General features: G+C 41.9%; 1 protein-coding gene across 4 annotated transcripts in view; it reads right to left on the reverse strand.

Moving 5' to 3' along the window:
- mcamb (melanoma cell adhesion molecule b) overlaps positions 1–22,003 on the reverse strand; it is a 36,971-nt gene extending 14,968 nt beyond the window's left edge. For all 4 annotated transcript variants that reach the window (XM_070829265.1, XM_070829264.1, XM_070829261.1 and 1 more), the window contains exon 1: positions 21,879–22,003. In XM_070829265.1, the coding sequence (XP_070685366.1) occupies positions 21,879–21,942 (64 nt within the window). In that variant the 5' untranslated portion in view covers positions 21,943–22,003. The remainder of the gene's footprint in view (positions 1–21,878) is intronic.
- Positions 22,004–26,613: the final 4,610 nt, after the last annotated feature.

The raw sequence follows: 26,613 nt of genomic DNA on the forward strand, positions 1-26,613 counted from the left end.
TTTATTACCACAATCTGTCTCTTGTTGTTGTAGGGGAGTGTGGTTAAGTTTGTTCGATACGCCACAGGATGTGAAAATGCTTGACAGAGTCAACAACATGCTGACTGGGTGGTGCAACAGGAAAGGTAATTAAAATGTTTTCTCCCTTTAGGAGTGTCAATAGTCTTAAATTAGACTAGATTGAGAAACGTCTTTTTGACTTGAGGAGGGGCGACAGGAAAGTGATGACATTTCATCCTCTGGGGAACAATATACTGAATAATTATCACGACAATCTGTTGACTACATTTTTTTTGTGTAAAAGTTGAAAATACAGCCTGGTGGTGGTGCTAGAGGAAAAGTCAGAAGGTCAGCAAAATCTGTGAATATCCGTTCCATTTCAGGTCAGTTTGGCTGCAATCTGTCAAAGATATATTCTATATGGACCGACAGACTGACATTGAGACCCTGCTACCTGTTGAGAAAAAGCATGAAGAAGGCACTTCCTCAAAAAACTCAGATCAAAGCAGCACGAGTGACTGACAGGATGATCGCTGAGTTCAAGGGTAAACAGACACACACACACAGACAGACACACACACTCAGGCTCTTAACTGTCCTGAACTTGAGACCCCAGTGCTGCAAACATTATTACACGGTTTGCAAATGTCTCAGAGCACAGCTACCACATGACAAACATCCCACTACGCTACGTCTCATTCACTAGTTTCCAACCTCTTATTTCAGTGATTCAACTACAGCCTCTCTGCTCTCTGAAAGGATCTATGTAGTCCAGAATGCATTACTCAGAGAGAACAGAGAGAGCTCACAGTTTTGTTTGCATTTCAGAGTCTTTATATAACCTGTTTCTTCTATCGTGAGGTTACATTTTTAGGTACAATATTAATATTTACATACCAAGGATTCTCCCTTGCTCAGACTCTAATTCATGTTTAATTTACTTCTGGCACGTTCTTCAAGGAAAAGCCTGAGGCCCCAACTGACTGAGGACATGAAAAGACAAGAATGAATATTAGGGAGGACAGATATCAAAAGAGTAGAGCTCCCTAGTGTGTGTGTGTTTGGTCATGAACCTAGTTGTAATTGCTTGCCATCGCCCACTAGCTTATCCTGTCAGGTGACAGCACTGCTGAGAACAGAATGAAGATAAAGGCAGCAAAAAACAGACAACACGTGCGGAGTATAAAATAATTCAATTAAAAAAATGTATTACATCTAATTATAATTCTATCTTAAATTCCCTTCCGGCCAGTTTGTATTGAAACACAGCATGAATGCCACAGTGGATTTCGCTAAATATTTTCCCTCAAACACGGCGGTAAAATTAAGTGACAGTTCGGGGACAGTTTTCCAGCCCTGTCACATCTAAGAATAACAATGGCCTATCAAGCTTGTTTGCTTACATGATACAGCAGAATTGCAGTGCACTGACCCGACTGGCACCAGAAATAGCAGCCCTACTTCAGGGCAGGGTGAGACAGAGAGAGGGAGCATGGGAAAACAGTGCCTCAGTCAGACTGCTCTTTGTATGGATGTAAATAGGTCTGAGAAGAGTGAATAGAGAGTGGAGTCAACGTGAAAAAATAGATAAAAGACGAATGGGGAGGGGATAGAAAAGGAAAAGACAGTAGGTGGGGCAGGAGGAGAAATCAAGGTGGCAGACTAAGATGTGTGGAGAAGTGGGTGTTTGGTTCTCGGCGAGTTGCTGTGGCCTCTGACATTTATCACACCGATCTCTCGATGGCACACTTAATGGTATCTAGCAGAGAGAGGGAAACATTATCAAGCTGGAGATAAACTACTCTCACTCAGTGTGGTGAGAGGAGAAATACAGAGTCGGGTTCAAAATGCCGACAAACACGTCCTCCTTGAACCTCCACTTTCATTTCTCCTGACAAGCTGCAGGATGTGTAGTTTATTTAAGCCGCGTCACACAAAGACACCTTTTACTTCAAGGGTGCAATCATTCCTCTCAGCAGCTCTCTGATTCATGCCCAAGATATGTGGAGCAGTTATTAAAAATCTGGTATTGAGTGGCATTGCAGCAGTTATGGCTTTGCAAATTATTGAATTGTTATCTCTTAAATTTTCCTCCATCAAGCTACAGTAGTCAATGTTTTTCCCTCCATGTTTCACCAAAAACATTAGTGTCTACAAAACAGATCTGTATACAAGATATGCAAATCCATAATGCTTGACACATTACATAAAGCATGCACGTTTGCTTAGTCAAGAGCATGTTGGTCCGCATATTCAATGAAACATATTTCCCTCTTTCACAATATCAGTAAACAGGTAAGTTAACTGGAGGACTGTAGAGGTTGGTTGCATGTATTTGTCAATTTATCTTCATCTCCCTTTTCGTCTCTTCTTCTTCCAAAACCTGCTTTTAGAGGCTGAAACAACTAACCAGTCTCATGTGTAGCTAAAAGAGAAAAAACCTTTCCATGTCACAAACTGTAGGTTAATTAATGTAGCACATCACTGATATCTGGTATCTGTCTATGAATATGGGACTAAATGTATAGTTTTGTCTTGAAGTGCACATACAGCCGAGGAATTTTCATTTGATGTAAAGCTGCAAGTTTGGATATTTGGAGAATTACAGAGCTACAGGAGGCCCTACGATTTCACACATCAACGATCACTTCACAGTCGTACACTTATGTGATGTCTTCAGTGGCAACTGGAGAGCTCTGAGAAAATGACCCTGATGATGTCATCGGGGTTATCTCATCTCGTGGAGAGTCTGTGTTACAAACTGTGGGGAAAGGAGGATCTGACAAAAGATGCTATTGAGTTGCACTGGGGGAATTACATTTGGAGCCCAACAGAAACTGAGGACAAAAAGTCAGGATATCTCAATCTTTGCTGAATCAGCTTTCACCATTATTTTTTATTCTTTGCTGTTCTTAAATGCAGGTCCCTAAACTAAAATACTAAACTCTCTTTAGTAATCACTGCACTTGTCTGTATCTGGAAGCAGGCACAGAATAACTCTGTGCTGTTGCCATGAGGGGAAAATTAATAGCTCAAGTTAATGCGTGCTGCTCAGGTAGTGAAAATCTTGAATTGAAACACAGAAAATTCAGTCTCGCAGCCAGATTGCTGTCCCCTTCTTCACAGATCCATTAACAGAACAGTAGCCCCACTTAGTTTGGGTCGACTCAGCTTGGCTTAATGGTGCAAAGGAATGTTGTGAGAGACTCTTGAAAACAGACACACTACAGGCCTTGTCACACGTTCATCAATCACATCCGTCCTGTGACGCACCACAAGGCATTTTAAAACACATCAAACGGGGCTCTGGGCTTTAATCAGGCAAAAGGACTCTCACTGACTCATGAATCCCTCACGGAGCTCCTTGCACAACAGACACATTTCTCCATAAACTCTACGCGCAGCAGGGTTAATAATGCCATGAATGAGCCACATAAATAGAAGACATGCAGTAGAAAAATCTGTTAGAGACCAATAAACACACGTGATAAGTGTAGCTATGTTTGCAATAATATTAATAATGCAAAATATTCTTTTACCATTTTTAACATCCAGCTAACAATCCTGTGAGCCACAACTCTGCAGAGAATTCATTACTTCTTTGATCCACTATGAAAGATGGTGCTCATTAGGGATCTTGCCAAAAAAGAAAAAAAAAAAAACTACCCCCCAACAGTAGACTATCTGACCCCAGTGTGTTTTACTCATCTTCATAAATATGCATGCCTCTTTTTATCCTGTTTGCTCGCATTAGTTTTTACCAGTCATCAAGGCACTCATCCATTAATTATGACTGTGGTGACCTTATTAAGGTTACATCTAAAACTAGTCTTGTTATTGCGACCTTGGGCTGGCGGTGGGGGCGGGACACAGCTCTTTTCCCGCTGTGTTGGCTGAACACAGTGACTCTCCTGAAGAAGAGAGGACTGGCCAACAGCACCAAGCAGAAATAGCAGCTAGAAACTCAAGAGACTCTGGAGGAATTAAAGGGAGTTTTAGGTGTGAGTGGATCAAGAAAGGAAAAGGGCAGATTAGTGAACCAGATGAAGTTGATCAGTACCAAAAAATGTGTGTTAGTGTTTGATGTACGTGGTAAACAAATCTGAGCAAACACACCTTTCAGATATTTTGTTAGTGATCAATTGGTTAGTCAATTAATTGATCAGTCGACTCAACTGACGGAGGAATAATTGCTAACAATTTTTATATTCATTTAAATCCATTATTAAAGCCAACATCAAACAGACACTCAAATTCAAGTCCCCTGTTGAATGTTTGACCACTGGTCGCGCTGTGGAGCAAAGTTTTTACAAGTGGGTCTCTCTCTCTTTTTGTCTGTTATAATATTTGTTTACAAGGAAACTCAACTAGATGGATTTTCTTTGTCTATACCTTTTCTTTGGATGTCTATACCTACTGCAGGAAATCTCATATCAGACATAGCAACTCCTCGGCAACTTTGGTACCTAAGAAGCATTTAAGAGAAGAAAACCAGGACAGACAGAGTCAACTGCAGAGAGGGAAAAACACGAAATAACTAAACGGTCATGGCTCTGGACATGGCATCAGCCACTACATTTTCAGCACCTTTAATATATCGAACATCTAAATGAAATGGCTGGAGGAACAGACACCAACGCATGAGCCGCTGATTTGGATTTTGAAGTGAGTTAAGAAACGTTAGGGGATTGTGATCTGTGTAGACCACCAAAGTTGAGGGTGCGACGTGCACCTGGAGAAGGAACCATTCTATCTGCTGAGGGGCTTGGCATCACATGACGTCCTAGAGACATCTTATGCACCTCCCAGGCTAAAGACGTGGGCCTGTTCTGTGCATCTGTTTTCTCCAACTTCTCCTGAAGCTGGATCCAGTCTATGAGAGCTTTGAAATCCCGTATATAGTTGTCCAGCATCATCAGCACCTCCCCGCATTCTACGACGCTCTGATCAGATTCACAGGTGACGTAAATCTCGTCCACAGTTCGACGGAGATTGTCGAAGAGGAAAGCCCAGTAGCGTGCTCGCAGGTCCACCTTGCGGGGCTGCCTGGCTTTGATAGGGCTCTTCTCCACCCCCTTGTCCAACAAGGCGCCAGCTGTGCCTTTACTTTCCACGCCAGCATTCTGTTTCTTATTTCTTTGCTGTCCAGGATTGATCCTCTGGGCCCTGGGATTGCCGCTGGAGTTACTTTTGGACTTTGCTTCCTCCTCTTTGTTTTCTAGAGGTACACTCCAGGCAATGAGGTTTCGAGCAGCACGGCCCTCTTCAGCAACTATCTTCCTAACCTTGTCATGGCTGTTGGAGCGCTGGAAAGATGGCAACACGCCATCTTGGAGAAAATAACCACTGGCTGCACTTTCCACCTCATCATCTGAGAGAACCTGGCTGTACAGAACCTGAAGGGTGGGGTCATCTTTTTGTTCTTTCACCAGATCACTGCAAGACACAGGCAAAGGAAATGCAGGCACAGGAAACACAGATTTTGTTTTTTTGTCTAGATTTTCAGGACTGGAACCACCACTGGTGTGGCTCATGGCACGTGTCACTGCACAGGTGGGAACAACCACAGAAGAAGATTTTGGAAACTCAGAACCCTCCATTGGGATCTGAACATCCATCTGCATGGGTACTTCAGGCCAAACCCAACCCCAGCCAAGTCATTACCTAAGATTACCTGTATTCCCCTCATAGGTAACGAAGGACGCACTCCCATGACCACATCTCCTTGCACCAGATCTGAAATTAAAGTCAGTTTATGCTGTGGAGCAGAAAGGACAGTCAGTCCCATCCCTTGGACATCAACTCTAGACCCTGTGTCAGTCACAGGAGAGAAAGGCAACACTGAACCCACAATAAATTAATCTTAATATTTTAACAGGAACTTTCTTCTCACTCCCCACCAGTGAAACGTAACCATTTCACACAAACGCAGCATAGCCAGGATCTATCCTGTTTGAGGAATTTATTTGCACTTTCTCCACAACAGGAAGCTCAAACACTTGCTCTGAAAAGGATTTTGTGTGCGCCTGCACAGCAGCAATGACACGGTCTCTTTCCTCTGCACGCAAAGATGCCGCAGCCCCAGACGGTTTTGCTCCTATATTACCAGGCTTAAACTTGTTTTTCCACTCTGGACACTCATTTCTCCAGTGACCCTTACCAAAACAACAACTACAGATGCGATTTGGGTCCAACTTTCCCCGTAGTCCACGATCTGCTTTAACTGAAATCCTCTCCATTCCATCAGAAAGATATTTACTAGAGTGAGCCCCCACGCAGCCATCTCCGCAAACACGATTCTCACCAGAAAAAAACATATGAGTCAAAACAAACTCATCTGCCAACTTGGCAGCATCTGAAACTTTACTTACTTTCTGTTCATTAATGTAAGTAACAACACGTTCAGGCAGAGTATTATGGTATGTAGAGTAGGATGGTAATTAATGTGTTTACGGGCTTTTAACACAAATCGTAAATAATCTACCAGTAACTCACACTGAGCAAACAAAATCAGCTTAAATTATTTTATTTTGACCTTTTTTCGATTTTACTAGACAGCTGGTAGTTTGTAGAGAGACAGCGGGAACGTTACAGTAATACATTATACATCTTAACCACTTGTGACTGTTTTTTTCCCTTAAATCTGTTGAGTAATTGTCAGTTTAACTGATGATAAAAAAAAAATCATTAGATGCAGCCATAATACAGTGTCCAGAGTCCTCCGTCTGGAGCCTGTCTGGGGTTCAGGTGATGCTTTAATTGCTGTGTGCAGAGACAATGAGATGGACGGTGGCAGCTGCAGCAACCAAACTGCACATTCCCACGATGCCTGAGAAAAAACAAGGTCAACTTGTCACACTGACCTGCCAGACACTTTCACACACACACGCACGCAGAGTGCTGGAGCCGAATGCCAGCAGTATCCACTCAACATGCCATAAGAATTAACGATTTCCAAAAGGCAGAGGGGACGAAGCACACAAAGAATGTAAATACAGTGGAGAGGATCAGAGTGGACCACACAACAGGGGAGAGAAGAGGAGGAGGGAGTCACATCGCTCTCTGATTTCTCCTGGTGATCGGACGCTATATTCCATTTCAACAGACCACCTGCTGCACAGATCAGTCCGGGCCAGACCTGGCTCCGTTCTCAGCATGCCAGACCCCAGTGCATCTTTCAGGGGGGCTCTGCTGACTCACAACTGTTACAACAGCACGGTAATACAGTTTTGGAAGGGTGTCTTATGAGCTCACTTCTAACAGTGGTGGTTATGGTCTGAGTGGGTGTTTGGTTCTCGGCGAGTTGCTGTGGCCTCTGACATTTATCACACCGATCTCTCGATGGCACACTTAACGGTATCTAGCAGAGAGAGGGAAACATTATCAAGCTGGAGATAAACAACTCTCACTCAGTGTGGTGAGAGGAGAAATACAGAGTCGGGTTCAAAATGCCGACAAACACGTCCTCCTTGAACCTTCACTTTCATTTCTCCTGACAAGCTGCAGAATGCGTAGTTTATTTAAGCTGCGTCACACAAAGACACCTTTTACTTCAAGGGTGCAATCATTCCTCTCAGCAGCTCTCTGATTCATGCCCAAGATATGTGGAGCAGTTATTAAAAATCTGGTATTGAGTGGCATTGCAGCAGTTATGGCTTTGCAAATGTTGGTGGTGGTTATGGTCTGAGGTGGGATTGTCACAAAGCAACTACAATGAAGGTGTCATTGAGCAAAGCAGTTAATGTCCAATAGGTCCTGCACAGCAACTTCAGAAGAATTCAAGCTTGTTAAAGAGTTCAAAGGGTCAGTTTACCAAAACATCCGCTATCTGCCTCTGGGTTTTCTGTCACCACCGCAATACAATAAAAGTGAATACAATTTTGCTTGTGTTCTCACCGAAAATCCAGAAATTGTCCTTGGGACTATCCCCTCAGTATTCCACTTATAACTCTTCACAACCTCTATTGTATGTGGATGACAGATCAATTTCAAGAAACGAATGAGCCAAAACTGTCTGAATGGCTAGAAGTTAAAGCTAATTCATTGCTTTACATGATTTATGTGCAGGACTATTACAGAATAAATCTCTCAAACATGTATCTTGATAACGGCATTAGAACTCACATGTCCCTGTATTGTTTTCACATCCATAAGTCCAAAGTTTTGACTCATCATAACAAGGAAAAGCACAGGTGGAACTAACATTAACATGGCTCTGTTACAGCAATAAAAATAGTGTTAATTAGGGACACCTGTCATTACCAAGACAGATGTGTGCAAGTTGCAATATATGTCACTCCGAATTCTGTGCTGTGACTGTGCACTTTTCAATAAAGACACATAATAAAGAGGACTTTGGGGCTGCTGGGAGAGAGCTGGACAAGCATCAAATCGTTTCTCAACAGTCTCAGACTACAGCTGTGAAGATCCAGCCACAGACCTTTAGCTGTGAGGAGCAGCACTGGCTCACTGACCTGAGGCTAATCCCTCTTTAGTAAGCAGCTCTTTGGTCTTCCCTCAGCAGTTACACTCCAAAGAGAGTTCACTCTGTTCCCCAACCTTTGATAACTACTTGGCAACAAGACCTACTACCCTGTGCCCAAAGTTTCCACACTCAGCTATTTTGATATGCCCACACACACACACACACACACACATATATACATAAAATGTGTTGAATCTATGGCTTCTGACTTCATGTGGGATGCTGTCATGTTCCCATGTCTAAACCAACGACTCCCATAATATTAAAAAAAACATGTTAAATTACTCTCACAGTCTATGCCTACTTCAATTTGTATATCTATGTGTGTGTGTGTGTGTGTGTGTGTGTGTGTGTGTGTGTGTGTGTGTGACTGAATCTCAGTGGCCCCTTTCCTCATGCCTGCTCCCATGGCGGCACAAACGCCCCCTCCATCCTCTTTCCCACGTCCCCGACCACAAAATGGTCTCCATATCAGCCAGTCTGTGAGCAGGCAGTAATAAAATAACACAAGCTGCTTGGAAGTATGGGAAAGGCCAACAGGGACAGTATTTTTATACGATGCTGATTGTGACAGTACAGAAACTGAGAGAGAGAAAGAGAGAGAGCAAGAGAGAGAGAGAGAGAGAGAGAGAGAGGTCCCATGACATGGCTTCACAAGTATGAGATGTGCGTTGCTTGCTGCTGGCATGTTATGGCTAAAGATAGATTGTAGATACACACACACACACACACATAAACACACTGTAAGCTTTTCACCCATTGACTCACAGGATAAGGTACTCAGCAGCAGCTCTCTCCTTTTTTGGTGGATGCTGCAAGTGGCAATAATGATTCGCAAAATCGTTTACTGCTCTAGAGATGAGAAGACATCCATTTGCTACCTTATAGGTGTGTGTGTGTGTGTGTGTGTATTATGTGACATGAAGGTACTTACCCCAAAATCTTAAATCAAACTAAAATCACAAATGTTAAAGCTCCATTGTTTCCGGGCCAAATTGTTTGAAATGGCTTTGAATATCAAATTCATTCTTATGTAGCTTTCATGTCATAAGTTAGAGACTTAAGCATCATATGAAATGGGCACTTTAACATAATGGAAAAATACTTCCTGGGAAACTGTGAATCTTCAATAGTGACTTAATGCAGCATTTATACCATTATTTATGAATTGCAAGCATTTGCTGAATATTTCAACTCAACACCGTTGTGTGATTGCACATTTATTAAATTTGGGTTTAATCACCTTGAACAATAGACGTTGGCTGATGTGAGGCATCCATATCTGCTTGATTTTCAGACATGAGAAAAAATAAAGTGCTGCGAAAGCATAATAGCAAAATCTTGATATCAACTCATGGAACTTGAAAAGGCCTCATGAAACTGGTGCATCATCTTCAAGGGCAACTGTAACTTCCTGTTTATCTATAGGTCACCTCAAGCTCCACTAGATCATCACACTTTTTTGGATGTGTACCTCGTCTCCGCACTACCATACCCTCTCTCGCTGAAATCCCACTGCTTTATATTTGAATGAAAGAATTTTCCATTTGTGAAATCTACCCATAGAACGTCATCTCAAGTTCTTGCATAAAAAACAGCGTCAGTGCTGATGTGAACTCATCTCTTGCTCACATGCTTTTCTTGCCAAAAGGTTTGGCCAGTTATCACAGCGCAGTTGAAAAGATCGATTTAAAATATCTCACATGTTGCGATCTGAGGTCCTGGGTGTTTGTGCAGCATGATGAAGTAACAGAGCGATGAAAACAATGATCTCTTTTGACTGCATCAGCTGTTTCTACTTGGGGAAGGCTGATTAAAATGAAATGAATGAAAGTGAATCAAATCATATCGGACTGAATGCCTGAGCCTACAGAATCACTGATGTGACCCAGATCTGAAAAATATTTCTGTAATCGCAGTTTTGTTAGAAAAGACACAACTTTCCCTAAAGCAGCTTTAAGTTTTACTCCAAGAAGACAGGAAATACTATAAATCTAGGCCTTTATAACCTCATAGACAAACACTAGAACCAGAAAGAAGAGCAAACCATAAAAGTTAACTACGAGCAGGGATCTACTGTAACTAAACGCAGTGAAGCCACAGCAAACACAACAGTCTGCTCTGTGGAGTCAGCGGCAGTGTCATGGCTGAAGGCTGACAGGTTGCATTAGGTTAAAAGGATCCTAATGTGCATTAGATCAGCACAGAGCATTATTTCAGGAAAACAACATCCATTATTAAGCAGGGCGTTGAACGATCAGAGTACAGACAGAGATCCCAACAGGACTCCAGTCTTCATGTGTGCCGGTGCAGCTCCCAGAGGACAGCTTCAGAACTTCAAGAGCTAAAATCTCCACTGGTTCCCTTTCCAGTCTTTCTAGCAATTATCTACCGTGGCACCGAGAGCTCAACACTCTGCAGCTTAAGAAAACACAAGCAAATGAAAAGAACATCTTCAAACAGCAAAGAAATAAAACACAGACATCCACTAATTTAACAACAACGGGGGGAGTGGTGGCCGAGTGGTTCGAGAGACGAGTTCGTGAACGGGAGGTCGCTGATTCGTACCCCTAGACCGGCATGGACTGAGAGAACCCCCAAAGGAAAGAAGACTTGGTGTGGTGACCAAGAGGTCGACAGGTGTAGCACCGCCATCACATCAGCGTCGCTGGCGCCACTTTGGCCCTTGAGCAAGGCCCTTGAACCCCCCCCCCCCCCCCAAGATCGCTGCCCTCTGTTCATATGCATGTGCATGAGTGTGGGGAATGTGTGTGTACATATGATGGGTTAAATACAGAGATCAAATTTCAATTTGTAAAGTGTGCTGTGAAGTATGCTGTACAAAAATTGACCATTAAAGGATTATATTATATTATATTATATTATATTATAAGTGCAAAATGAAACCTGCTACAAACACAACCAAACACAGAAATGCACTTTAGATGACTACTCGTCAATTATGTTGGAAAATTAGCCAATAATTGTTTCAGTTTTAAAGATCTGACAACCAAACTTCTCAATCAGCTTCTCTCCTTGAAAGATGGGGTCCAACATGAGCAAACAAAGTTAGGCCAATTTTGGATGTTAGTAATCAATCAGGTTTTAGTAACATTAAAAATGTAAATCTGATGACAGTTGTGGGGTTGTTTGCATATGTTGCCAGCCACTGTTAATCAAACCACACCAGCTCAGTCATGATGAAACAGATTGGCTGAATTTTAACTGTTCAACTCTGAATAAATGATACCTGAGGATGTTTTATAACTTTCATTTATGTCTAGTAATGAATATTCTATGTTACAGAGCAGTGTTTCCTGGTCCTGGAGGCCCACTGGCCTGCATGCTTTAGATGTTTCCCTGCCCCAACACACCTGATTCAAATGAATGGGTTATCAGGCTTCTGCAGAGCTGGATGACAAGTTGATCATTTGAATCAGGTGTGTGGAGCAGGGAAACATCTAAAGCATGCAGGGCAGCGGGCCTCCAGGACCGCGACTGTGCATCATGTCATGTCATCATGATTCATCATTTTTTTGTGTCTCCTGGAATCTCCATTTTCTTCTATGCAGCGTTTCCCTATTTGGTTGTTTGTCCTACTTTTCAGTGAATTTTGTTACGCTTGATTTATGTAGTGTTTTATTTCTTTATTTTCTAAATGCTGCTCATATATTGCTGATTGAGTTGTGTTTCCTTAAGTTTGGAGCTAAAGCTGCTTATATCCTCATTGATCAATGGGTCTGTCCATTACTCAGTTACATTTTTTTTTAATTCTCTTACTTAAGTAAAATATATGTACTTCTGCTCTATTAAATTGGGCTACACACTTCTCACTACAGATACTGATACACGCTGTATGTGTGTGTGAATATATGAGAGAGTGAGCAGCAGAAAAAGTGACAGTACTTGAGTCAATATAATTAGAAAATAACAATACTAGACTACCACTTTTGTTTACATTACCCACAAATTATACTGACCAAATGAAGTCTAAACCTTCAAGGCCGTCAACCAACCACAGCTAAATCATCCTGCCTTAACTAGACCCCTCAAGCCACATTTTTTTGGTCACTTCCCACAAAAGGAGGCACAGGAGGACAGATGATGCAACTTTCACTTGAAAACAGGCCAGCAGCTAGCCTTCGCAGTAATTAACCACAGCTCCTGGTAAATAAGCAGCACTGGAGTCTCATCTCTATCACACTAAAAAACCAGACCAAAGGGCAAAAGGTGAGGCCCCTCGCCCCGGCAGTAAGAGTTTTCTCACATTGGTAATATTCAGCTGAAGGACACAGAGGGCTCTGTGTGTGTCTGACCTCAGGGCACAGAGTAGAGGTGAAGCACATAAGTCACAGTGTTAGATTGAAAAAGAGACGACTTCTTCAGCAGAAAGCAGCAGTGCAGCAGTCATTTGGGGTAGATGTCTGTGGATGAGACAATTCTGCATTCCTCTGCTGCCACTGCTGCAAATCAATGATCTCTACTCACACCAACCACAAAATAAGACTTCAGAGTACTTCATTATATAATAATTCTTATAACAATATCTAACATAATTTGTATTTATGAGTTTTGAGTGAAGAAAAGTTGCCCTCTCTGCTCTGGTTTCAAATCAACCCTCAGTTTCACATCTAAAGCACATGCCTGGTTTTTCTCCGGCGTGCTCTACATTGCTCTCATGAACGCACTCGACTGTACATCATGCTGGATAAAATCAGTCACACTGCAGGGTTTTCTTTTCACTGCTTTACTCCATGTGTGCTGTAACGGCTCTGCAGGTGTGCCTCATGTCAAAATCTGGAAACCAGATCTAGAAAATTCAGGCCCGTCTGCATCGCCGCATCTTGATCCATCTTATCGGTATCAGAGAGCGTTTCCTCAGGTGCTGCCTTCGCTTGAACATCTTGCATTCAGCTGCATTAATGTCTTATTGATGCTTTCCAGGATCACAGATTTGCTGGCTGGATGTCCTGCAGCACTCATGTTAAAAGCTTCTCTACTTTGAAGAAAATTTCGGAGATAAAAATCTGAGAGACTTCTTAGTTTCTTTTAAGCCAATTTAGTGGTCTTAGTGTCACATAGATTACCTCAGCCTCAGTCTTTGGAGTCTCTCTTGTTGTACATACATCTACGTCTTCTTGTACCTTTTATCAAATAATAAAAGGCCAAAATTCTGTTAAAAAAATGACAGATCATCATTCAACACATGGTATAAGAGTGACTGGAGTTAATATGCTTTAAATCATTGTAGGCATCCTGGTATAAAGCAACACTATCAACATTACCAGAGCCAAACTGAATTTGGCTCATAAAATCGCACCATCTTTTATTCCAAAAGTAGTCTGAAGCGAACAATGTCACTTTTCATCATCCTCACCTATGCAAACCGATCTGGGGGAAGAGCAGGAGTGGAAACACTGTCAGTACAACTAAGATTTTTGCAGCCGTTTTCAGGATGATGCACAACTTTAAACGATTTCCTTCTCAGGTTTCTGGTAATTCACAGAGGACTCGTAACAGAAGACAGAAACACTAGTCACAAACTCTCCAGTGGTCAAACTTGTTAATTGGAATGTAAATATGAGTAGTTGTTACTTACAAACAAGCTTATTATGGCTGCATTGGTCAGATAGACAACTAGCATCAACACAGTGGTAATTGTCTGAGAGTTTTGTGGTTTCGATGGACATAAATTACTTGATTTTCTTTCAAATTAAGCAAACTGGGAGTTTTGAAATGTCAGTCAAGTTAATGAACTTTTGCCTGGATGTATTTTATAACAAACATATTGCCCATATTTCACACTTATCCAATTTGACAGTGTGAATGGTGTCGATTTCAACATTTTGGTAAAACTCCACACCCCTGCAACGCCTAAGAATGATCACTATTTCTTTAAGCCAGTCCACTGAGTAGAAACCATCAGTTTGACACCGGAGTCTGTGTGACTGACAAGAAGGAACAGCTGGCTTGACTGGGGGCCATTAAACCTTTGAACCAGTGTGAAGAAAAAAAAAGTTAATTGGAGCATTTCCAAGACAAAAATGCCAGAACTCAAACGTTTGCCCCTTTTAAACAGAAACTGGAAAAGAACTGCTCATATAAAAATATCAAAACGTTTACTAAAAGAAATGTTCTCTTGTAATATTGAGTGAATTGTAACTGTACATAGATTCATGCACTGTAGAAATCCACTTGTGGTATTGTGATTTGACATGCAGACAAAAAAAATGGCACTCATATGGTTTGTACTCTTGGTTGCAGCGGTAAACACACAACCAGCATCCTTGTCCATAATTGCAGTCTTTAGTACTTTTTGACACCCACATCTTCACAGTATGGGATGTCTGCCTTACTGTGAGTCTCTGTACAAAGCAAAACTGTACGTTTCTGTATGCTAGACTGTTCAACTTCAGCGGTCCATTCTGCACCCCACGATTTACATCTAATGCCGACGTTCAGTGCAGATGCAGTAAATCATGCGCTCCTAATGTGACAAGGCGAAGAATAAGTGTGTGGAGGTTGGCGTGGTGGATAGGCGTGTCTGACTTTCATGCAGCAGACTGTAGCCATTATCACAACGTTTTTACAATCCATTTCCAAGAGCTGCAGTTGCCTAACTTGGACAGTTTTTTCGCCCTAACCACAACCTTTACGATCCTTCCCTACGATTAACTCTACTATAGCTGCCTTACGCAGATATTGCAGAATCGCAATATTGGGTGGAAAGACACATTGTTGTTGAACATAATCTGGGTTTTGCACAATCATCCAGCACTGATGACTCTTAGAGTTGAATTTAAATGCAGTGCACAACAAAGAAAAGTCTTTGTTAGGACTGAATATAACTTTGGAATGAAACTTAATCTAAACTATACAGAAAGACAAGCCACATCACAGATACAATAAACGCCACTAAACAATGAGGAGACATTTTAGGAGTGATTTGAATTACAACATAATTCTGTGATACATTTTCTTATTATATTCCTATAAAGAATGGTTACACTTTCTTTGTAACTACAGAGTTGCAACAAAAAGTTGCTCAGTGTTTGTAAAGCTGATTCCCTCCAGTGGGCCGGTCCATTGACACCAGTAACAGCTGTCTGGACCCTTAATTCATAACTTACTCATCTTCAGGCTTCATGATTGATGGAATAAATACAATAAATAAAAGTGAATAGAATAATCACTGCTCTTCCTCCTCCTGTTATCAAAACTGCAACTTCATCTTCATCACATCAGTTCTTGGACACAGCAGCTGATCTGTCCACATTCAGAGGCTATAAAAAGTTATGCAAACCTCTGTGGCCAAACAGAAACCGCATTTATTACTTTTGTGAGCCAGAAAAACATACCAGAAGTCCAAACGGCATACTTGTGGGGAAGAAAAACACAAAGTTGCAAGCACATATGCACTGCTGTTAGAAATTACTTCAGTAAAGAATTTACATAAAGTGTTATTAACACAAACTAACACTAGCACACCGATTCCCTCATCACTTCTTAAATCACAGAAGACCTCCTAAGTACTGTTGATGTTTTTAGCTGCTGAGTGTTTTCTCCATTCACCTACACAACGAGCTTATTTCAGGGCCGATAGAGCATCGTAAAGTCTGGCTTGGTTTGCTGTTCAAGGCATGACCCAAGTTTAACTTCGCAAGCCGTCCCACAGAGCAGAGGTACATTTATTACAGCAACCTCACAGTCTAGCAGAAAAGTGAAAAAGGATAAAAGGACGATTATTCATACTAATTATTCAACAGGACCAGTTTGATAAAGCTACGTATAAGACAAACCATCATTGCATTGCTGCAGGTATCCGCTCTCCGTTTCATATTCAATAGTGTGCAGTTTGGGCTTTGGTGCCTTGTTCAAGCAGGACCTGACACTTTGATGGGGGCTGCATATCAACTTTCTTCCACTTACCAGCTTCATAAAAACAGCTCTCTGCAATTTTTAAATGACTTCTAAATGGGGGGATGACATAAACAGTCCTGCAATTGTTGTCTAGTGATTTGTGTTTCGAGAGGTAACAGGCTCACATCCTGCTTTCCTACAACCAAACCTGCAAAACACTTCATCCCCTTTGTATGTCCATTGTTTTTTACCCAAGTGGAAGCACCACATTGACCTCTTAACCTCTCACACACCAATAAAAAAAAAGGTCCGAGGTCATTCAAAAAAATTATTGGGATAGGCAATTTTACAATTTTCCTGCTTTTTTCCTGGTTTTAATATGTTTTATGTCCTAGTTTTCACATAGGTTTATGGTGAGCTTGCCCTCCTTTGGCTTAGGATCAGGTTTCAGCTCCTGTCAAAGCCAAATACCTTCCTCAGCGCTGAGGTGTTTACACTTTGCGTTTCAGAAGCAGAGTGCTCACCAGGCTGATTAGTTGACTTCAGATTTTGATCATTTAGTCATTTTTGACTGGGTGTGATCAGCTCTGGCTGCAACACGATGCAGACGCTCCTGGTGGGATTTAGCCTTAATCAATGTATGGTCAGGAGAGGGATCCTGCTAAATCTTGAAAACAGAGGTCTTGAAGCTTTTTCACAACCAGTTTGAGGGCAGCTGAATTAGGGGGTCTGTAAGCTGGGTTGGTGTTATGTTTATAACGCAACAGAAGGTGAGGCCTGTGCTACCACGATAATGGCAGAAAAGAAATGCAGACAGCATCTCACAAAGAAACACCTCCAAAATCATATGCTTTCAAAGTGCACAAATCTAAATGGATATAAATATATGTAAATTGGGTTCTTCAGTCTGTCAATGTCACCAGCAGTGAAACAGTAACCCCGCTTTAACAAACATAACACATGACAACAGGCCATTAAGTAGCAGGGAGCAGACCTAAGTGGGCATGTGTGTTGTCTGTTTGTGTGTCTGTGTCTTTGAGGCTGGGGGTCTCTGGCAGTCTGTAGTCAGCACTGTGAGGGCTCCAGGTGTACGCAGCTGTCTGTCTGATCGAATAACTTCAAAGGCCGTTGAAGCAGCGGTAAGCGATAACAGGCCGAGGAGAGTTGGCTCTTCAGATGCTGTGCAAGCTAAAGGTGAGCTCTAACCTGCCTGATATGAATGGATTTCCCCTGCAGCTAAATATACAGTATATCAGAGTACACTAAAGCTGTCCAGTGCGTGTTGATCCATTCAATATGACTTTGCACATCTGCAGACAAGGCTGGTATTGTGTAAAAGCTTTCTGTTGTGCTTCACTGATGGTCTGTTTCTTATAAAAACCAAAAATGTCACAAGTGTTGAAACTGGACAAATTAGGATCTGTATTTTCTGAAAGCAGTCATTTAGTGGCGAAATCACTTTCACTGCATGTTTGCCCATTTCAAACGAACATTAACACAACAAAAACTCTTTGGGAGAAAAACGTGGACAAAAGTATATTTTCTGATTGTTCTGATAAGAAAAAGACTGAACTTTAACTTCCTTCCTTCCTTTTACACAGTAAACAAGCGTAAGACCGCTCGCTTCTACAACAAAATGTGTTGATATTAAGATATCATTCAACATGGCTTGGCTGCACATTGTTTCTTCAGTTGAGCTACATTATGCAAACAATCATTTGCTGCTATTCAGTGAACACACACAAAAAGGCTCCTCGATGACAACAACACAAAGTCCTGGGAGCTTTCTTCACCAGCCCACACACGCTCCATCCCTCGTTCGCTGTATTGACCCAGGTAATGGTGATAATGGATGTTATTCACATCAACAGGAAGATCAAACAGTAAAAGGAAACCTTGTGCTTCTACAACTCATGCTCCCAAGTGCAAAGCTTCAACCCATTATATGTCTCAGCAGGGAGTCGTCTTATCAAAATGCTTCTTTTTCCATAAAAAAAAGCACCTCAAACCTAATACAACTTCTCTTCTGCTTTCATGGTCTAACACCCAGAAATCCATCGACTAATTAGGAATGTGTTTTAATTTTCCTCACATTACACCTAAAACCTTCCAGTGCCAGCAAACTGGTATTCAGGATTTATTCAGGCCCAAGAAATCTTATTGGGCAATGACTGGAAATTTGCACTGACAACGAAAGAAAGAGACGGACCATATCGTCCTCAGCCTGACAGTTTAGACGCAGCAGAAAGGCAGGCTGCAGTCAAAGAAGTATGACCATACAAATCAGACTGCTGGCGATAGTAAATAACTTGTAGAAAACTTTTCTTTCCACTTCAAAGCGTTACACTAAGCCTTTGTTTCCTTTTACACTTGGTGTTTTACGTTGAATGGTTCAGACAATAAGATTTGTTCTCATTATTTGGTCAGACAGTCAAAAAAGCCTTATCATTTTTAAATGTTTTTGGACTGGAAACCTTTTCTGATTCAACTTCTGAGGGCTTGACATTGCTGTCAATATCTGATTTAAGGTTACGACATTACCACAGAATTACAGTAATAATCACGAAGTAATCTTTTAAAGCCGGTCTGTGTACGTTTTGCTGAGCAGCAACAGCTGTGGCCACAGGTGGTAATTACTGTATGGATTACTGGATAATGGGACACTAAATTTCCACGGTCTCTGAAGATTGTCATTTGATGTCGTCATTGGCAAATGTGATTGAGAGCAGGTCAAACCAGACCACGAGCGGGCAACAGCCATTTCTTTCAGCGAAGCATAAAACCACTGAAATGTGATGTGTTAAATAACAGTACAGCTAGGGCGAAAAGAGAAGCCTCCAAACTTATTGCACACGACTCAGTAAGAATTAAACAAAATTCTTCTTTTTTTAAATCAGACATTACAGAGGCTCCATTTACATAATCACACTGTACACATACTGTAAATCTACGAGTAAATGTAAAGATATGTGCACAGGATTTCCTGTTGTTTTCAGACCTATTGTCCTTTGCCTTTCTGTTAAAGTCCGTTGTACATGACTCTCTGCAGCACAAATGACTGATATTCTCTGGCCTTTTCCACTGTTTCCTTTCCAGGTTTCACTGGGGATCTGGATTATGTTTCACTAATCCTAACAACCGTTAATTCACCAAAACAATTTTAGACATCTCCAGATTGATGCTGCACTGTCACAGCCCAGATCAAAAACAGAGGTGGACAGCTCCTTTTCTGTGTGGTGTCTGGGGAGTCTGTTGCATGGGAACACATAAACAGAGTGCCTGAACAGTTCAAGTCTTTATATCTGGGCAAAGATAAGACACCATGTGCCTGTGACTACATTTCTCCACACAGGGTTTTGGGGCATAGTGAATATTACCATCAGCTGGTTACTAAGACACAAATGTGTATAATTTATGCCAAAATAAATCAATGTATCCTTCAATAGTCTGCTTCCTATGAATAAGACTGAAAGTGAGAAGCAAAATTGTTTTCCACAATTGAAGAACTAATATGTCCGCACATCAAAAAAAGCTCCAACCTGCTCCACAACCAGCTGCTCATATACATGGAAATTAAACAGTCACAGTCCTCGCTATCCACCAGAAATGAGGGCCAAATTTAGAGGCCGTCATTTCAAACCAGCTCTGCTGTGCTGATCCTCTGCCCGATTACTGATTTCTGTGCTGTGGTCGAGATGCAAACAAGGACGTTTATTGTCCGTGACCAGCTCAATTCTTCTGAAGAGCAGCAGTTGTTTTGAGGACATGAAATTGAAGCGCAGAGCCTCAGCCGCGGCAGAAAGCTATGACCTTTCAATGAGCGGGGTCTACTGTGACTGCTCTTTGGCCAGTCTTGATTAGCAGATGTCACAGGAAGTGAATAGTATCCTTATCGAGGGTCACCACTACAGCCTGACGGCATGTACGCCTTTCCTCTGATGTCATCAGGGGCTGGAGATGGAGGCCTGGCACAGACACAATCGCACTCATTCGTCCTACATGTGCACATATTCAAACAACAGCTCAATAGAGAAGCTCTAATGCCAAATTTCTGACTGGGAAATATCATCAATGAATGGCAGGGTAGATGTGGATTAGAGGTGAAGGGCACCAGCACAGCCATGAAGAAAGCCAGAGAAGGATAACGACAGGAAGTGGACTTGATAAGAGCAGAGAGGGTTGGAAGTGATCGCGGACAATGGTCTGGCTGAACTCAAACGGGAGAAGAGCACAACACAGGGTGAGGAAAAATTCATATGCTCAAGGACAAACAGGAACAAGAAAAGGTGAAGAAGTAGGGAGAGTGGGAGGACAAGAGAGGAGGGAAGTCAGCCTCACAAAGAGGAAGGGTTGTGGGGGGTCACACATCGACCTGTTCTGTTTAAACAAACAAGCAAAAGGCACCAACACCAAATAAAAAAGTCCTGAAATGAAGCTGTGGCCGAGGCAGCGTGACCTTCTCTCCCACAGAACACCACATATAAATCTACACTCACGCTCTCGTCTAAAAATAAACATTCATCTGCACCTCACAAGTTGCCATCCAACTTTTTTTTGTTACAGTCTCACTCAGGCTGCACAGGTGAACATTTTTCTTTCCTTTGGCTTCACACGGAAAATAGATCTTAAGCGCGTGCAGTGAGCGTTATATCTCACTCTGGGGATGTGTTGTGTGTGACTGTGTGTTTCTGTGTGACAGAGACGTAGTTGAGCTGGGCAGCACTGAGCCACTTGATCACTGCTGGGAACAGATAGGAGCTGACAGAAAGCAGACGAAGGGCTCCCTGACTACAGCCGGACCTCTATGGATGTCAGAGGCTAAAAATACAAGCAGCAAACTACTCAAGCAAACCATAACTAACTTCATATGCCATGGAAATTAGCAAAGTATGACATGTCATCACAGTCCTTATGTACAGTACGGGTGCCCAACAATCCTGACTTGTGTATTCACGACATACACAAGAAAGCAGATGTCTGTTTGCCACACGTGTCTGTCTTTTACATGTTAAAAGTTCAAATTCCTCCATTTACATGCAACCTGTAAACAACACACTCACTGTGCGAAGAAATCGCAGTCAAATTAAGAAAGAGGGCATGAAAATTGCACGTCTAACACGACTTTCAAAAGATCAGGGACTTGAGAAATCCTTCTAGCACATACAGACAGCAAGGTTACAACAGCACAGGGTAGCAGGGACTGGGTGGTTTACTATCATGAGTAGATTCTTTTTCTGGAAAGTAATGTAAGCAAGAGGGGGCTGTGCAGGATCACATACAGTGTACACAGGAGCTGCACCTACAGGACTGCAGGGAGGTGAAGTTTCTGTACAGGCAACAGTTGACCTGGAGCCTCTTTGGTTGCCAAAAAGTCTCATGGAGGACTCCTGTCCCACACACACACACATGATGAAAACTTTCATTTATGCACATCTATCTGTGACCTAAAAGTAGCCTGAAACACCTACATCCCACAGTCACCACGGCCCAGAGCCTCGTGTTGCACAGCACCTAATGTTTGTCGGACACTCACCTCCCCAGGTGTGGAAGAGGAGCAGCAGTCCGAAGAGCAGAGAGGCAAAGTCCCGTGCAGCCATGGTTGTTAGTCGGTGCTGCAGCTGTCCGTGCTGAGGTGTGTAGGTGTGTGAGTGTGTGTGTGTGTGTATATATGGAGGGAGTCTGACACAGAGTGGTCCTCCTGGAAAAACTGTGAGGGAGAGACACACAGACAGAGAGGGAGAGGAGCGGCCGTGCAGCGTGGGGAGGCAGATGGATGCAGGAGGGGCAGAGAGAGGAGGTCCTGCGCTGTAAAAAAAAAAAAATGTCTGCGCGACTCAATCAGGCGCACGATGAACTCTTTAATGCTTCATGCTCCCTCGACACACATTTGCTTGCAACAGCTCGGCGTGCGCTCTTTTGTGGCTCATTCGTGTAGATGAACGGACTCGCAGGAGTTCAGAGGTCGAGTTCAAATGGCTCATTGAGGTGGATATTTTTTGCAGTGTTCAAAAAAAAAAAAAAAAAAAGGAGGAACTTGAGTGAGAGCAGCGGGAGGGCGGTGGTCTGGGGCGAAATACGGCTTATGCTTTATCAATAGGAAACCGTTGATGGGTGAAAACTAGTTCAGCATGACTTGTTCAAGTGGGTGTGGCTCCTGTTTCGCATCCTCCAACATTTAGCAGTCAACATAAGGTGTGTATCAACTGTGTGCGCCTGTGCTTGATGGTCTCTGTCTAATGATTAAATGATGAGGAGGACTGTTGTTTGCACTGATGTATTGAGGAGGCAGGATCAAGATATGTGGTGGAGTTTAGCCTGGAGGATGAGGAGATGATTCACTACATTTTGGACAAAACTTCCACCTGCTTCAAGTGGAGGACTGATGCAGCTGCAGAGCATCTTTAATGTGATACACCAGTTCCACCCACAAACATGTTCTGACCACATGAATCAAATAGTGAATAAATATCTGGATGGTGTAGACTTTAGTTGGTAGTTGGTACAAAATCTAACACTGCCATAAGTTATTCTGTTTTAAAGGTCCAGTCCTTAAAACATCAGTTTCTTGATATGAGTGCATGAGTCCTAAAAAAGACCCTTATCATTTTCAAGTGAAGTTATTTCACATCTTTTTTTTGTTGTTGTTGTTTTTCCAAAATTGTAATTCTGATCGGTGCTTATTTAGTTTTGAATACGTCATTTTATAGAGAAACACTATCAAAGTTTTCAGGGACTTTAACACAATTTAAGAACAAATTAGCTCACTCACATTGCAAAACGTATAACACATCGGTACTAATTCAGCTGAATATGTTCTCCATTAATGACCGTTACAAAGATAATCTTTCCATCCAGCTCCTCACAAATACTGTGAATATGAGTCCCAGTCTGCGCTAGATGCCAAGCTTAATATGGACATAATATGGGAGATGAATCAGACTGACTCCCTAAACAAACCATGTAAAAACGTGGTGCCTGCCAGAGGACATCATATCATTTACATAACGCTGACCTCCTGCACTTTGGTTGCAGGTCTCGAGTCGCTGACATCAGTTGAGCTGCAGACATGGTTTTGACAGACAGGATTTGGATAACTGCAATGTTTTCCAAACTGTAAAAAAGCACCCGTGTATTACTGGGATGAAGGCAAAGAAAACAAATTCTCAGAGTATCAGAGGGATGGAAAATGACACAAAATACTGTTCTGTTGACACTCTGGTCAGATGTTGTGGCTTGCTTGATCCAAGTTAACAGAATTTAAATATTTAGTCTGTCCAGACTGGATATTAGCACAATACATAAACACAGGAGCTTTAGCTCTCAGTAAATAAATTGGAGAGGAATAAAAGTTTCTCAGTTGGGGACTAATAGGTGAATGGTAGCTACAGTTAAACTTGATGATACAATATCAGTATTTGAGAGTAACAGAATCACATGACGGTAATATATATCAAGCATATTCTTTGAGGGCAGTTCCTCTGTCTAGAGCTTCAGTTGTAAAAATACTCTCCAGCTCGACCCTGGTGTTTGGCACAGCCATGATTGTCTGATCTGATGACCTGAGGGACTAATGTGTGTTACAAATAATACAGTACTTCCCTAAACTTTGCACTGGTGGTGATAAAACCACAAACTGTCTGAGCAGTTACAACAACCGTTTAATCTTCGTATTATTTGATCCCATGTGAACTATCACTGTCTGTGCAGTTGGAGACAGATCAAAGAATGCAGGGACGTGTTATGTATACTGATCTCGGTAACCTTTACTGCTGGAAAACACTGCTGTGTCTGCCATCTGTTCCTGCCAAGTGGACTGCATCTGAGAGCAGGTCAGAGCCACAAAGGAAGGAGCAGACAATCATACCAAACTCACTGCTGCCAAAGAGTCCACAGTGGAGACGAGGTCCACCATCAAGGCTGTGTTTATTAGATATGTTAATTTATTTATTTGTATTTGGTGGCAGCCAAATAAAGAGTCCATGAGAAAACTTATAAGGAGCTTTTGTCTGGGGTGTGACTTGTTGAAATAATTTCTTTCGATCTTGTATCACCACCAGTATAGTTTTGAGTGATCCAGCAACTTAATAACGGCCATGTGCCAAACTCACGGAAAGAAGGAAGTCAAAGTCAAAGTCACCATGAACTCAGGTTGAACTCTGGGGTTGTTCTAACAAATGTTTATATTGGTGGTAGGAGATCTGTAGCAGTTGGCAAACCACCAGAGGTACAGTTTGGTATGTGATATAGTGGTGGGACATGCCCAAATGTGTCAATAGACCAATGCCACAGAAAGGATTCATGGAGCAAGCCCACAGTTTACCTTGTATTTGCACTCAATACTCATTAAATGTATATACCCTGAACTCTTGAATCAGTGTGTTATTTTAATTATTAAGTAAAGTTAAGTGTTATGGACGACCAGCAGACATCTTGGCTTTTCCACAACACCGCCCCCTATCTAAAATAAATCATGGTCCAATTCATAGCCTGCCAGAGGCCTTTGAGGACGTGCACCGAGATGACTTGTTTGTTCAGCTTTCTTGTAATCGTGACAAGGTGCATCGTGATAGGTGCAACTGAGCGTGTACAAACCCCTCTCCCAACCACCAACTGTCTAATCATACCACAGCAAACGATACCAGGCACAGAAGGTCTGTCAAACCACGTTTAAACAGCGTGTATGGAGCTTAAGGAGGTTGGAGTGTGTTTTTTTTTTATCATGAGAACAAAACTGCAAGAAATGGATTAAACTGTATTTGATTATTTCTATATTCTGCTAATGTGCTCTATCATAATCTACAAATCATACCATATTCAGCAGACCAGCTTAATACCTAAAGTACTAAGTAGTGATGCTGGCGTAGTGGTTGTAGACATGTAGGCTCAACAAACAGCTGTAAATTAAATTAACAAAACACATCAAGATCCCACGTGATCCTTTTACTTTTTTATTACTTGAACATGTTTTTTGGGAAAACAAACACATAAAAATCTAACACGCTATATCTAATTTAGACTGAATCCCTGAATACAGACCAATAGTTTCAATGACCGACTGTTTTCATATTATGACAAAACTCTGTGGTTCTTTATTTTTGCGTACCTGCTGTTTCTAAATGTTCAAAGCAGGTAAAAAGCAGAAATGCAGGGAGAAGGTTTGTCTGCTTCAATGTGTGCTTTTAGGTGAAACATCCTCTAGTGCTCAGCAGATAGTACTGGTGTTCTGTTTTTCCCTCCATCCTAAAGATATCAGGGGGCATCTGTTGGTGGAGATACGAGCAGCATTGGTCTGTTTTGATGGAAATGTGACGCCAATACTGATAACACATCGTAACATCTATCTTCCCCTGCTGTGATGTGTTGTTAATTGAGTCTTGTGTTGTAGGAAAATCAACACAACATCCTCTCTGGGTGGCTGTATCGCTGCCGCAGAGAGGGTAACAACTGCAATTGTCTGATCTTCACAATGTGCTTTACACACAAGAAGTTTCAACAAAGTTCCTGTAAAATATGCATTGTAAGTTTTCTCTCTAGATTACAGTAGTATCAGAAAACCACTGTGCGAGTTACAGAAAACAACAGATATCCAATCAGTGTATGCTGGATTTCTCAATGTTTGTGGTAGAAATCATATATGAACGTACATGAGGGTGTAAACCACCATGTTGGTGTTTTCATTTCCTTTGTGATTTAAAAACAATCCACATGGTTTGCAACGATAGCAGAGTATCGGCTGCTCTCAAAACAACTACATTGTTCAGGCACTCAAGGTCAGTAAATTATAATCAATTCCTCAAGGCTGCCATGTGAATTGGGCGTGGCACAAGATTTATGGGTCTGTGATTTAACATATAAGATTTGGAGAAACCATTTTTTTCAAGAGCCCTCTTAAAATTCCTTGCAGACAAATTGCAAGAATGTCCCCTTTTGACCCTTTATTTAATATGATACATCCTGGACAGGGCGTTTGGGAATATCGGGGAGCAATGGTTTTGGGAATGAGACTGAAAAAGGAAAACAGAAGCAGGAAAAGCACCATCCCCTCCCCCACAAAGTTCCCAGGGACTGTAAAGCTCTGGAACATGCTATGAGAGCAAGTTTCACAACCTGCTGACAAGAGAAAAATCTCCAGCTATCAACTACAAAGCAAATCAATTAATCCCTAACAAAATCTCAGATTTTTCTCTTAATGGTTACATTGGATTACAGTAGCACACATAAACAAGTGTTTCCTTTATCTCTACTGGGAATATTCACAGTTAAAATAA

The sequence above is a fragment of the Pempheris klunzingeri genome, chromosome 4 (assembly GCF_042242105.1).
Source record: "Pempheris klunzingeri isolate RE-2024b chromosome 4, fPemKlu1.hap1, whole genome shotgun sequence".
NCBI lineage: Eukaryota > Metazoa > Chordata > Actinopteri > Acropomatiformes > Pempheridae > Pempheris > Pempheris klunzingeri.